The sequence below is a fragment of the Frieseomelitta varia genome, unplaced genomic scaffold (genome assembly GCF_011392965.1).
Source record: "Frieseomelitta varia isolate USP_RPSP 00005682 unplaced genomic scaffold, Fvar_1.2 scaffold_353, whole genome shotgun sequence".
In the NCBI taxonomy this organism is placed as follows: Eukaryota; Metazoa; Arthropoda; class Insecta; order Hymenoptera; family Apidae; genus Frieseomelitta; species Frieseomelitta varia.
Window position 1 is genome coordinate 406,061 of NW_025110094.1, and position 13,200 is coordinate 419,260.

General features: G+C 42.1%; 1 protein-coding gene and 1 long non-coding RNA gene across 4 annotated transcripts in view; one reads left to right on the forward strand and one right to left on the reverse strand.

Annotated features, from left to right (window-relative positions):
- The window catches only part of LOC122530722 (acetylcholinesterase-like), a 53,209-nt gene that overhangs the window by 25,065 nt on the left and 14,944 nt on the right, over positions 1–13,200 (forward strand). For 2 of the 3 annotated variants that reach the window (XM_043657958.1, XM_043657957.1), the window contains exons 2-6: positions 405–567; positions 9,025–9,348; positions 10,250–10,480; positions 11,110–11,401; positions 11,718–12,353. In XM_043657958.1, the coding sequence (XP_043513893.1) occupies positions 9,036–9,348; positions 10,250–10,480; positions 11,110–11,401; positions 11,718–12,353 (1,472 nt within the window). In that variant the 5' untranslated portion in view covers positions 405–567; positions 9,025–9,035. Of the gene's footprint in view, positions 1–404; positions 568–5,744; positions 6,007–9,024; positions 9,349–10,249; positions 10,481–11,109; positions 11,402–11,717; positions 12,354–13,200 lie in introns of those variants that run through there. The other variant, XM_043657959.1, reaches the window with a different exon arrangement.
- Positions 562–3,345, reverse strand: LOC122530753. Its single transcript, XR_006307093.1, has 3 exons — positions 2,250–3,345; positions 1,185–1,400; positions 562–702 (listed from the first exon to the last, which is right to left on the reverse strand). It is a non-coding gene; the product is annotated as an uncharacterized LOC122530753 (long non-coding RNA).

Below are 13,200 nucleotides of genomic sequence, written 5' to 3' on the forward strand. Positions count from 1 at the left end.
TTTTCAGTTTGCTCTCGTTTCTCTTCTCGTCGCGACGGGAAGGAAATTTCGAAGAGGAAGATATTTTCTCCGCTCCCCTAATGGCCGTAATAAGACGACACCGACATGGGACACAGAGTCTCATTCCCCCGAGAAGATTTTCTAAAAATAGAAAACGACTTTTTTTTCCTTTTGCTCTTCCGTGGGTTGCTTCCTCGTAAACGTGTCGCCGATCGAATTTTTGCCTGCCCCCTCGTGCCACCTCTCGACGAGAAAGATCCCCACGACGACACGGCGAAGCGAGGATCTCGTGATCCTCGAAGGGTAACACCTAACACCGAGTCGTCTCTGATCTTTCGACTTATCGAATTTTTCACTCGTGATTGCCGCACTCCTCGCTAAATTTTCCACTCGTGCTGTTGCAGCCAAGCGATGATCCGTGAACTTGGAATGTAGACCGAAGGGCGGAAAAGCGGCTCTGCCCCTCGCAGCATCGAACCAAGGGCTTTTCTTCCACCTCCGCTATCGTCTACGCCGTTATCTCACCCTCGAATACCTACCATCTCTCCGCATCTGCGCTTGGACACTGTAAGTATGCGTCTCCTTCTCTTTTTTTTTTTTTTTTTTTTTTTTTTTGTCTTTTGTGAACAATTTTTCCTCTTCAAACGCGTGGACACCAATTTTTTTGTGAAAGACTTATCATGTCTCAAGTGTAATCGATATCTGAAAAATATATATAGATATAAATTTGTGAATGTAAACATATAAATTTTCTAATGTAAATACAAACAGAAAATTGAAAATAATTCAGATTGTCTGGATCAGATGGTGGGGATACAGACTTTGAGTTCAATTTTTAATTTATTATTCAACTGCCTGTCTCAATTGTATTAAATATATTTCTCCGTTTGTTTAAAAGTCTGTTCTAATAGTTGAAAATATGAGTCAATTCATATAGTTTATTCATTCATCCTTGGCACCGAGACAAAGACCTTCTGATTTTCTGACGCTGAGTTCTAGATAGCGTTTTAAAAATATATTTAGCCGATAATATCCAGCTAATCTTTTCTAAAATATCCAGCTAAGCTTTTACTTTATTGAATTTCTGATTTATCTCCAAATTTTCAGTCAAATTAAATGCCACGGATCTTGAAGTGTTTTGCAATTTTTTTTTTTTGATAAGATAAATTTTGATAAAGTTTTACTTCATTTTTCACACCAAGAAGCGAAGGTAGTCCCAAAGTTTTTGTTTGAGTGATTATTATTTTTCATCAAGGTAAGATCTGACATGTCAAAATACCGCATTCACGTCCACTCTGCCAGTATGAACTGTCTCTACGGCATCCAACAATATCCTTCATTTGTCCATTCATAATTCCGCTATTGTTAGAGTTTCCTTTATATTCAGTTGGCACGATTCTCTAGAAAAATATTTACCAACTATTATACGATGGGTCAACTCTCCCCTAAAAAACCGGGCCATCTAACCCGACAGTCTGCAGGTCTGAGAATGACTCACTCGTTTCTTTTATGATACTTTTCATTATAGAAATGTAGCCGTAACCTCTAAACTACTATGTTAACATAATGTATTCCGAAAAGGTCGTTAGTTTTTGTGTCAAAATGTTGGTAAATTATGATTTGAACGATGAGCAGAAAATCGTCGAGACTATTCAATTACACACATTATACGATATAACCTAATTTTAGTCTTAAATAAAAACGAACAAAAGAAAAAACAGATAACTCTTTAAGACGCATATATATGTACATAATCTTGTCAATCAGGATTTCAAGCTACTAGAAGAGACGATGTAATAACATCTTCATTTACATTTGTCGTCAGACTCTCGATTGTCACGTCTTGATTACAGTGATCCTAATAGAAGTAAATTTATACGTAAAACTTAAATTTTCAAGGTTATGTTCTTTACATATATGAACGTATCTTTTTACCAGCTACACGATACAATCAAAAAAATATTAGGGGTAATATTTAAGTAATGTTGTTTGCCTAATAAGTAATGTTGTTTTTTTGATACTGTACAAAATTTTATTTTATTTAAGAGTTAATACAGTTTTAATCTATAATGTAATTTAACAATAAACACACTAAATAAATGCCAATGTATTTAACTGGAATATATAGGTTATGTCATAAGTTAAATTAGTGTCTAGATAGCAATGTTTATTAAATTTGTGGAAAACGATATTACTTGTGGGTACTCATAGAAAAAAAATATCAATGATACTAAAAATAATATTCTTACCAATTATTGGCCTTTCGATATCATTCATATTAGGCAATAAAATATTTTTTTCCATCATTTCAATTCGAAAAGATATCCAGGTGGCTTGAACGCGGACCACCCTGTATACTAATTAAAAAACGAAGAGGCTGAAACTTGACATTCCATAAACTGCATAAGCAGATCGAGCCATCTCACCCGTAGAGCTATCTCGCAAAAGGCCAATTCGTTTCGATCCGATTATTTTTTCTTTTTTTTTCTTGCTCAGCTGCGCTGCATCATATCCGAATGAAAGTATCCAGCTAGCCGTTTCAGAATAGGACGTGCAAGTACAATGTATAGAGATCGATAAGAGGGATAATGAGAATGACCTAAATTGAACCAAGTCGGTGATTCTCCGTCTTGCCTCGTGTTCTTTTTTTTTTTTTTTCGCTTCGAAGCCAGGTTTTCGTTTCACTCTCGCGGGTTCTCGACTTTTTCCGAGGGGGAAATATTCTTCGCTGGGCCCGGGCGAAAAACTAACTCGCCCGGCCGAAGGAGCGGATTAGCATTGACGAGAAGGAAGGGAGGGGGAAGGGGGACACGAAAGAAAGTAGCTAATTGGACCGGAGCGAGCAAATCAAAGCTGCTCTTTTGTGCGAGCTGCCGGTCTAATTGGTAGACGCGGCGCGCTCCTGCGCCGGCCATTCATCGCGCCATCGGTACAGAGTCTCAATTAATATCGCGTCTCGGAAGCGTGTGCATCTACGGTGCGCGTGGTGTTGGCTTCCCTTTGGTCTCCCTTTGGAAACTCGCCAAAGTCCGGCTCGAGTCTCGACTTTTCTCGATTAAAAGCTTCTCGACTCGAATCTACGGCACGACTCACGTCACGGTATCCATTTCCACTGCATGTCTGCACCGTGCACGGTGGACAGCGTAATTGCACGTTTTGCCCCGGTTCTCGTGCCCCGGAAAGATTAGATTAGCCTCGATGGTCTGCATCATGAGCGTCCAACCTTCTAGATCTTCTGGATCTCGTTGGCCAACAAAAATTTGCCGACGGCTGCACATAGTTTAATTAGGTTAACAGTTAAATTAGGGGGTATCTAGATTTAGGTTAGGTTATCTATTTACCGCTTTTCAGTGCAACCTGTGTTATTCACGAGAATGTCAAAACAACTTTTATGGCGAAACAGTACACTGATTAGAAAAATATGTTTACATTGATTTAAAAAATATGAAAATTTCTAATAATAAATAATAAAATTTTTTGTGTGCCTCGTATCGGAAAAAATCTGTTTGCAAATATATGTAAGTATACTGAAAGATGGAACATCACGAACATTCGTTAAAATTCATATTCGATTAGTCCAATGTTGATTATACGGTGCAAGAGAGTATATAAGCTTTTATTCACGTATTTTACAAAGTCTCCAAAAATGTACTGTTTTATATCTATAAAATATTTCACAAAAGTCATTATTTAATTATTGGTTATTTTGACCATTTTGGTAGTTCTAGTGTTAAATAGGGGAATTATTTTTAGGAATATTTTTGAGAGCACCAACAACGACCAAAGCATAAAATTCTCATCAGAAACGTTAAAGTAAAAGAAACAGAAAATCCTTATCCATCGTACTGAACGATCTTGCGTGTTTATTCGAGAATTAACATAAACTTGTTACGAGGGAGCTTGACTAACGGACCTCCGTTGGAATTCTCTTTCCTTTCTTTCTTCAGCCTGACGCAATGCACGCACGTGATTAATTATCGAACGATTCGCTTTGCGGGGGCGCGCATAACCTCCTCGTGACTCATTCACGCGACCGTCAATCTTTCTTTTCTTTTTTTTTTTTTTCTTTTTTTCTGGTTCTTGAGTTAATTCGAGTGCGATCGCGAATGCAAATGCGATTGTCGCGTTTCCGTGTCCCGTTTTCGCGCCCGTTGTTTACATTTTTCACCGTCCATTCTCTTCTGTTAAAGAGAATCGATACGAACGTGACGCGAGGTTCCTCCTCCGACGAGAAACGCGGAGTAATTCCCGGACGAATGAAACGAGCAGATAACGGGCGGCAGCCTTGCAATAAAATGGTAAAAAATCTCGCGTCCAGGATATTCCGCCGGGAGGCTCGGCTAGATTTTACCGGTTTAATCGACCGGTTCGATTTCCAAGCGCCGTGACAAATTCCCCGGCTATATTTTCCGGGACACTCGCGGGAATTGCTCGTTACACGGAACGCATACGTAATCGAAGCAACATTTGCACACACACTATATATACACAAACACACACACACGCGCGCGCGCGCACACACACACACGCACGTGCGCGCAGCGACGATGTTATCACGATGTTATCGATTTATAATATTTGATCTCTCGTGTTTGTCGTTGAACTGGCAGAAAGACAAACCGGCCCCTTTCTTTGTCGATCGATGGGGAAAAATTCGGAAAATTATCGCGACCTGTGAGTGTCCCCCTTAACGAACTTTCGAGTAAACTGAGGAAACCGTGCAGATCAGGCGTGTTTTCGCACTGTACAACCAAAATTGGAATAATTGAATAAGAATTTTATTATTTGAATAATTTTAACCACGAACGTTCATAATGCTCCTTTTGAAGAAGAGTATGTACATATACAGCAGATTTTTTTCCCTGCGAAACGCACGAAAAATGAAATTTTCGACGAGCTTGACAATTAATACTCTATTAAACCAGATATTGATGAATTGGTACCTAAAAAGAACAAGCTCGGTGTTCTCACTTCCGAAAAAGTTGTTTCAATTAATGTAAATATATTTTTCTAATTTTCAAGAGTTGTCTCGACATCCTCATGAATAACATGGTTTACGCTGAACTGATAAAAAAAAAAAAAATAACCTAACTTAAACCTAGGTTCCCCCCTATAACCTAATTAAACCACGTGCAGCTGTCAACAAATTTTTATTGGCCAACGAGGCCCAGAAGATGTAAAAGGCTGGGACACCGACTAATGTAGATCGAGGGGGTACGCGAAAAGAGACGCAGCAAGGAGCATAAATAAACGAGACGTACGGCTGTATCGATCAGTTAGGATAAACGAGACGGGTCTCTGGGCCGGGTGGCTGCCAGCTTTCGATGTCCACTGTCCCGAAGGAGTGGGCAACTTGAAAAAAGAAAAAAAAAAGAGAGAGGCCGAGGGTACCTTTTCCCGCCCTCTCCCCTCTTCGTCGATCGCCCGCGTTCACTAATTGAATTTCGAAGCGAGAAGCGAGAGTTATCGTCATCTTCGACCGTCTAAACAAAAAAAAAAAAAAAAGAGCAAAATAAATTCCAAGCAAATTCGCGCAATTTCGACTCTTTGCAAGTCGATCGCCGCCGCAATCGGAGAAACTGGTCGCGAGGAGGAGAACAACCGAAACGAAACGAAAACGGGATCGTTCGTCCCGATGGAATTACCGATCGTTGTCGCGATTGTGTCGCGACGGTTACCCGTACGAAATTGCTGCGTTACCGTGCGTTGCACGATGCTGCCACCGTGACAAGGGGGGCAACTAACTTTTTACGTCGGCACCGTAAGCCGTAGCCTCTGTGCCTGTCAATGCCTCGCGACGGAGAGGCAGAAACCTCGCGTTCCTAGCTTTCGACTTCCTCTTCTTCGCCCGGATTCCTCGTCCTTGCGGACCGTGTGACCAATCGATCGTGCGTCGTTTCCCTACGTGCGTGGAAAACTGCTCGAGCTACGGAACCCAGAGTAACTAACCGCTCGGCGAAGCTTCGCGGGTCGTCGTCTCTTCCGCACCGTCGCCCAACGATTTTGGTAAGTAGAGCACCGGAATCAGTCCGAACGAAAACGACGGTATAATAGGAGAGGGATGTGAAATCGTCGGACGATTCCGTCCACATGGCAGACGAATTCAGGCTCCGGGAACTTGAGTGTTTGTGAAGAAGAAAATCTGTTGCAGGCATCGTGTTTCAAATCGGTATATATGTGTATGTACTTCGCTCTGCAGAGCGTAGTTTTCTTCTTTCTTTGGTCGAGTTGAACGACGGACAAAGAGAAAAGGGCCGGCGATGAAACGTCGTGCCTCCCCTCGGTGACACGAGGGCCAAGTCCGTTATTTTCTCTCACCGAACGCTTCCGTGTACAACACTCGGATGCTGCGTGTAATCGCGCGTGACCAGCGCGCTCCACACAGACGGAACACGTAGAAGGAAATGGCCAATCAACGCGGACCTTCGTACAGAATCGCCGCCGATCTATTTCCCTCAAACGTGTCGGAAATGCAGAGCGACGATACATGCAGCGACTTCCGACTTCGATTCGCGATCGGTCGTCGTTTCGATTTCTGATCGGTTCGGTGTCGGTTAATGGGCTATTTAGCTAAAATCGCGTTGGGACAGTGCCATACGGCGTGATAGCGCTTCCTTGATGTAATTTGGTGATAAATACTGAGCAACGCGATAAAAATAGATAAAGCAAAAATTGCCCGTTTGTCCCACGTGATTTTTGAGATTGGAGGAAAAGTAATTAGCAGAGGAAGCTTCGATACGATATGGCGCTACAATTGAAACCAAGAGCATTCTATAGGGTGTCCACTGTAAAACTGAAGGGTTTGGAAAAGTCATAACTTGGAAAAAAGTAAAACTTGTTAAGTCATAATTTGGAAAAAGGTAAAACTTGTAAGGTCATAACTTGTAAAAAAGTGAAACTTGTAAAGTCATAACTTGTAAAAAAGTAAAACTCATAAGATCATAACTTGTGAAAAGTAAAAAGTCATAAATAGTAGTCATTTGAGGGATGTTGTTTTTCACACATAATACTGAATTAATCATATTTTCAAATAAGATGATAAAAAATTTTAAAAACGTGTGTTTGCAAAAATTATTTTTGTTTTATGTCATTCAGTTTTTCACTGACCACCCTATATATACACTGAACATCGTGACCAAACGCTGTTGCACTATTTAACGCGAAATCTGAACAGCGCGATTGCGCCGCGTGGCACTAAAACAGTTGGACAAGTGGAAAATCGGCACGTGTTTGCCTCGAGGGAATCGAGAAAGAGTAACGAGAGATTCGTTCGCAGATACACAGCGTGTTTAATAAGAACGTGGACGCCATTTTTCTGGAAAAAAAAAAAATTCTTTTTGTACGAAATTTTGCAGTACACTTAAAATATTACACTCACTATATAATTTATAATATTACACTTACATTACATATATGTTACACGTATATTATGTTACACTTACATTACAGTATATTACTCGATATTCATATTACTCGATTGATAGTGTATCTAATCTCCAACGATTATTGCTTGAATGCTTTCCACTTTTTTCAGCGTACGAGATGGGCAAAGATCTCCATATTTGTCGAATTTGACGACTTAGGTTTTCCATTGTTAAGACACGTGTCTCTCGCAGTTTTTATCTCTCTTATTGGTGGACAGCAATAATAGCTAGGTAGAAGCTAGGCAAGGTTTTTATCTAACTAACTAGGTTTTTATCTCTCTTGTTGGTGGACAGCAATAATAGCTAGGTAGAAGCTAGGTGGTAGAAATTGGACTTACTATTTTGTACGTAATAGTGTTTTAGGTGCACTTTCAAGCTATACAAAATTTTTTACAAAAAGAATATTTTTTTTAAAATGGCGTTCTTATTGTTCCCTTGACATACAATGACATCTAGGAGACATCACACGTTTCCTAAGGACTGTTGAATGTTTACTTATTAATTTCTGTTCTCTCATCATTTTTTCTTGTTATCAGTTTTACAAATTAATTTTGTTTATAAATATCGCGTTTCTGACATTTTGTAATATAAACACAAGAGTATTTTGTAATATAAACACAAGAGTACAAAAATGATCTCTGTTAAGTTCACGTGTAATGAAAAGTAAATGTCACTTTGTGGTCATATCGAATTTCACTTAGTTCGAATGTCGAGGGGTTAAACACACTGTAGACAGACAATTGTTCGTTTGAAACCGGTGTACTTGGTAAGGGCCTTTGTCCCCTCGCTGACTGCGTGTTTAGCCAAATTTACCCAGGAAGAAGTAAACGTACTGCCGTTTGAGGTGGGGATAGTTAATCGAGATGCCTCAGCCGCAGTGCGTTCAGAAATCGCATCGTTCATGATACGCTCGTAGCTTTGCCCAAAATAACTGGATGCACTTGTTTCAAGACTTTGTAAATGTAAACAGCATAGCTTTCCTTCCTCCTGCGTTTCTTCTTCTTGTCGGATTTACTAATGTTTTTCTGAGTTTTAGCAGCCTTCTTCATTAAATATTAAATTGAAAACCGAAATGTGAAGCTTACACATTGAACACCAAATTGAACATTTAATTGTGAAATATCAAACGTTATTGACATTTAACAGATGCACTCCAGTTTCTAAAACAAACTTCTGCCGTGATAGCACACACTGACAAATTATTTTGATTTTCATTGATTATTCTCCTTTTCAGTCGAGTATTTTGGTTTCATTGATGTTTATTTCGACTGTTATTTCAAAGACAAATTTTCAATGATCAAATAAATATTATTTCTTCAAATAATCAATTTTTCAATCTATCGTTTTCCCAATATTATTTGCACAGCTCCTTTAATTGACCAAAATACACACCCATTAATTAAAATCCATTATTTGCCAAATACTAAAAAACATCGTTTCAAAGATTTATATATACAAGCTATTATTCGAAATAAATTTCGCCGAGGCAGAATCTATTCCCACGAGTCTATGACTAATCGCAGCCAGACCGGGAAAAATTTTCGCTCGAAGCAGAAGCGAAAAGCAAGTTGAATCGAATCGGAACAATCGGTGATTTCAGGCGAGGACACAATGTCGAATAAACGAAGCTCCTTGACCAAGTTCGAGGCCCTGATGGTGCTAAGTTTGACGGTGCTCGTCCAGCTGGACGTCTGCTGGTGCTCGCCGTCTCACCGGAGCCGACACCACGCGGACATGTCGTACGAGGACACGAAGAGCTTCCGAACGAGCGAGGAACTGCCCAGACCGGCCGCTCTCAATTCCAACGACGATCCGCTAGTGGTTCAGACCAGGAAGGGCAAGGTCAAGGGTAAGACCATGACTGCCACCACGGGGAAGGAGGTCGACGCCTGGTTCGGGATACCTTACGCGCAGAAACCTCTCGGTAAGTTTTTCTTCGGGTTTCGAAAACTCGTTAATTAACCTTTCGTCGTTACTGGCGAGCTATTCTCGGAATTTCTCGGAATTCCTTCCTTCTACGCGAGCGTCTCGTTTGACGTCTTCGTTTTTCTCGTGGGTTTAGGTTAGAGTTTAGGTGAGTTTAACCACTTGCGCTGGCAACTGATTGCGGACCATAACGAGTGACCAAACCGTGCACAATAATTCGTCGCTTTCTTTTTAAACACGTCGGTATGATATCACTGGACAGAAATTATTAAGAAGTAATAAATTTATTATTTGTCTTATTTAAATATACTTAAAACTGAGAAAATATTGCAATTTTGGAACAAAAAAATCTCGACGTGCGTTAGAGGTTAACCACTTGGGCTGGCAACTGATTGCGGACCATAACGAGTGACCAAACGGTATACAGTAATTCGTCGCTTTCTTTTTAAACTCGTCAGTATATCACTGGATAGAAATTATTGAGAAGTGACAAATTTATTATTTGTTTTACTTAAACATACTTAAATATACTTGAAACTGAGAAAATATTGCAATTTTGGAGACAAAAAATTCTCGACGTACGTGGCAAGTCAATCCAGCGCAGAGAGGTTAACCACTTGCGCTGGCAACTGATTGCGGACCATAACGAGTGACCAAACCGTGCACAATAATTTGTCGCTTTCTTTTTAAACTTGTCGGTATGATATCACTTGATAGAAATTATTGAGAAGTAACAAATTTATTATTTGTTTCACTGAAATATGCACAAAACAGAAAATATTGCAATTTTGGAACAAAAAATTCTCGACGTGCGTGGCAAGTCATTCCAGCGCAAGAGGTTAAAAGCGAAAGAAAGCGTCGGAGTTAGATGGTTCGGGACGGGACTCTGTTTGTTGTAGGAACACTGAGATTCCGGCATCCGAGGCCGGCGGAACGTTGGCCGGGGATCCTGAACGCAACCACGCTGCCGAATAGCTGCGTGCAGATTCTGGACACGGTGTTCGGCGACTTTGCTGGCGCGACCATGTGGAATCCGAACACGCCGCTTAGCGAGGACTGCCTGTACGTGAACGTGGTCGCGCCACGTCCTAGGCCTACCAATGCCGCTGTTATGGTATGGATATTCGGTGGTGAGTTCCAACTGACACCTGTTCCGTCCTTCTGTTTTTCACCTGTGGTGTAGAGAGCTCATTTTTCATGGCTCTCGTGAAAGAAGAAAAAGCAAAAAAACAAAAAGAAAAAAAAAAAATACTCAGAGCAGAGCCAGATCGTGGTGTGAGAATCGTCGCCAGGGGTCGACGTTCTTTTACAGGTGGTCGCTTCTTGACGAGAAACGCTTATTTTCGTCACGCGCGCGCGCGCGCGCGCCGTTATTTTAGCACCGGCTATTTCTTCACCGGAAAGTGTCTCGGCCCGAGCGGTCGGAAGAACCGCTCCGGGAGATGACGTTCGCGCGGTCGCGGGCCAACAGGTGCGATCGAGGAAGAAAAAAAAAGAACACGTCGCGGAGAAATAAGCGTCGCTCGCAGAGAGAAGCGGGAAATGTCATTTGGTCGTCGGAGAAATGAAAATAGACATGTAGAGAATGTGAACGCTAGCGCGTGCAAGAGCAGCAGTCGAAGTACGCGCGCACGTGTGCCACGTGCGTGCGTGCGACGTGTCTGCGTGATCTGTTTGAACAGAGAGAGAGAGAGGGAGAGAATGAAAGAGAAGAGAAGGTTACTTTCGAGAGATGGAATCGCGCGACACATCCTTGTAGGTGGCTTTTACTCCGGATCGGCGACGCTCGACGTTTACGATCACAAAACTCTGGTGTCCGAGGAGAACGTGATTCTAGTCTCGATGCAGTATCGAGTCGCCAGCCTGGGTTTCCTGTACTTCGGAACGTCGGATGTTCCTGGGAACGCCGGTCTGTTCGATCAGATGATGGCCCTTCAGTGGGTCCGCGACAATATCGCTGCGTTTGGCGGAAATCCTGACAACGTGACCCTGTTCGGAGAGAGCGCGGGCGCCGTTTCCGTTTCTATGCACCTCCTTTCGCCTCTGTCAAGGTGCATACCTTTTCTCCTTGTCACTTTATGTTCGCTTCTTCTTTCGTTTCTTTTCTTTTTTTTTTTTTTTTNTTTTTTTGTTATTCTTTGTTCTTTGTTTGTCTTTGCTTGTCGCTGCCATGTGTCTACTGCTATCGACGCTACAAGCGATAGTCGGTTGGAGATCACCCACCCCCCCGCGTTGGCAGAGCCAAAGAAAAAACGTCGGTGGGCGGTGGTCTCGAACTTAGGGCCGCGCGCTTCTCAGATTTTCCAAAACACCGGCGACTGGCCGAGCCACCGCGAGAGCCAACACCGTTCTACTCTTGACTTTCAGGCATCTGTTCAACCAAGCCATCATGCAGTCCGGCTCGCCGACCGCGCCCTGGGCCATCATCTCGCGGGAGGAGTCGATCGTGCGCGGCATCCGGCTGGCCGAGGCGGTCGGCTGCCCGCACGATCGCGACAACCTGCAGGAGGTGATCGACTGCCTCCTGGTAAAGGACCCGATCGAGCTGGTGAAGAACGAGTGGGGCACGCTCGGCATCTGCGAGTTCCCATTCGTGCCGGTGATCGACGGGGCGTTCCTCGACGAGACGCCTCAACGCTCCCTGGCCACCTCCTCCTTCAAGAAGGCGAACATCATGATGGGCTCCAACACCGAGGAGGGTTTCTACTTCATCATCTACTACCTGACCGAGCTGTTCCGCATCGATATGGCCGACGACGTGAAGGTCAGCCGGGAGCAGTTCGTCAACGCCGTCACCGAACTCAACCCGTACATCAGCCAGATCGGCAGGCACGCCATCATCTACGAGTACACCGACTGGCTACACCCGGACGACCCGCACGTGAACCGCGACGCCCTCGACAAGATCGTCGGCGACTATCAGTTCACGTGCAACGTGAACGAGTTCGCTGGACGTTACACCGACACCGGCAACACCGTTTACATGTACTATTATAAGCACAGGTGAGATTCGATTCTCTCTCCCTCTCTCTCTCTTCTTTTGTCTTTCTCTCTGTGGTAATTATTTAGAAAAGGGGGGGGGGGAGGGTCTCACCGATTTCGACGATTTTTGAATATGTTGTAGAAATCAACTTTTGAACAACTTTTTCCTCAACATATAACCGCCGTTAGTTTTCGAGATTCTTGCAAAAATTATTGCTACTACTACAGTGAATATTGCCTGTAGCAGCGACGGCGAACCTTTTTGAGAAGTAGGTCAAATTTTGTTCATTATTTTTTTTAGTACTAGCTCGTGGGTCACTAAGTCAGTGCGGTCACTTGGAAAGGGGGAGGTGAAAACTACTAAGGGATGGTTAAAAACTACTTTCTTTTGGTTCTCACTTTTATAATTCTCTAAAAAGTTGACGTTTCACTTTTGCAAGTGAAGAGCAAAAAATAAATGTCGACGTCAAAAAATTGATGTAAAAGGGGTGACACCGTGCTCAGTCACCCTTGCACTATACATTAGATATATATATACTTTATTTCTTAATATTTTTTATTGTCTATTCTCTCTTTTATTATATAAAAAACTAGCAAAGCTACCCATTTTGAAAGTGGGATCTAGTGTTTTTTTCAGTGTTTATTACATCTGTTTAATCGTAAGCGCGGTATAAAATTTTTTGGACACAACTAACTCGTATAACATTTAAGACTTAAAATACTTATATGTATGCATAACCAAGTCGTAAATCCTCCATAAACCACAATTATGCGTTTATTTCTCACTTTTAAGCTGTAACCGAACACTTGCAATTTTCTTAACATTTTTTGAAAAGAGGCGTTCGAAAAATAATTAAAATTCTTTTAT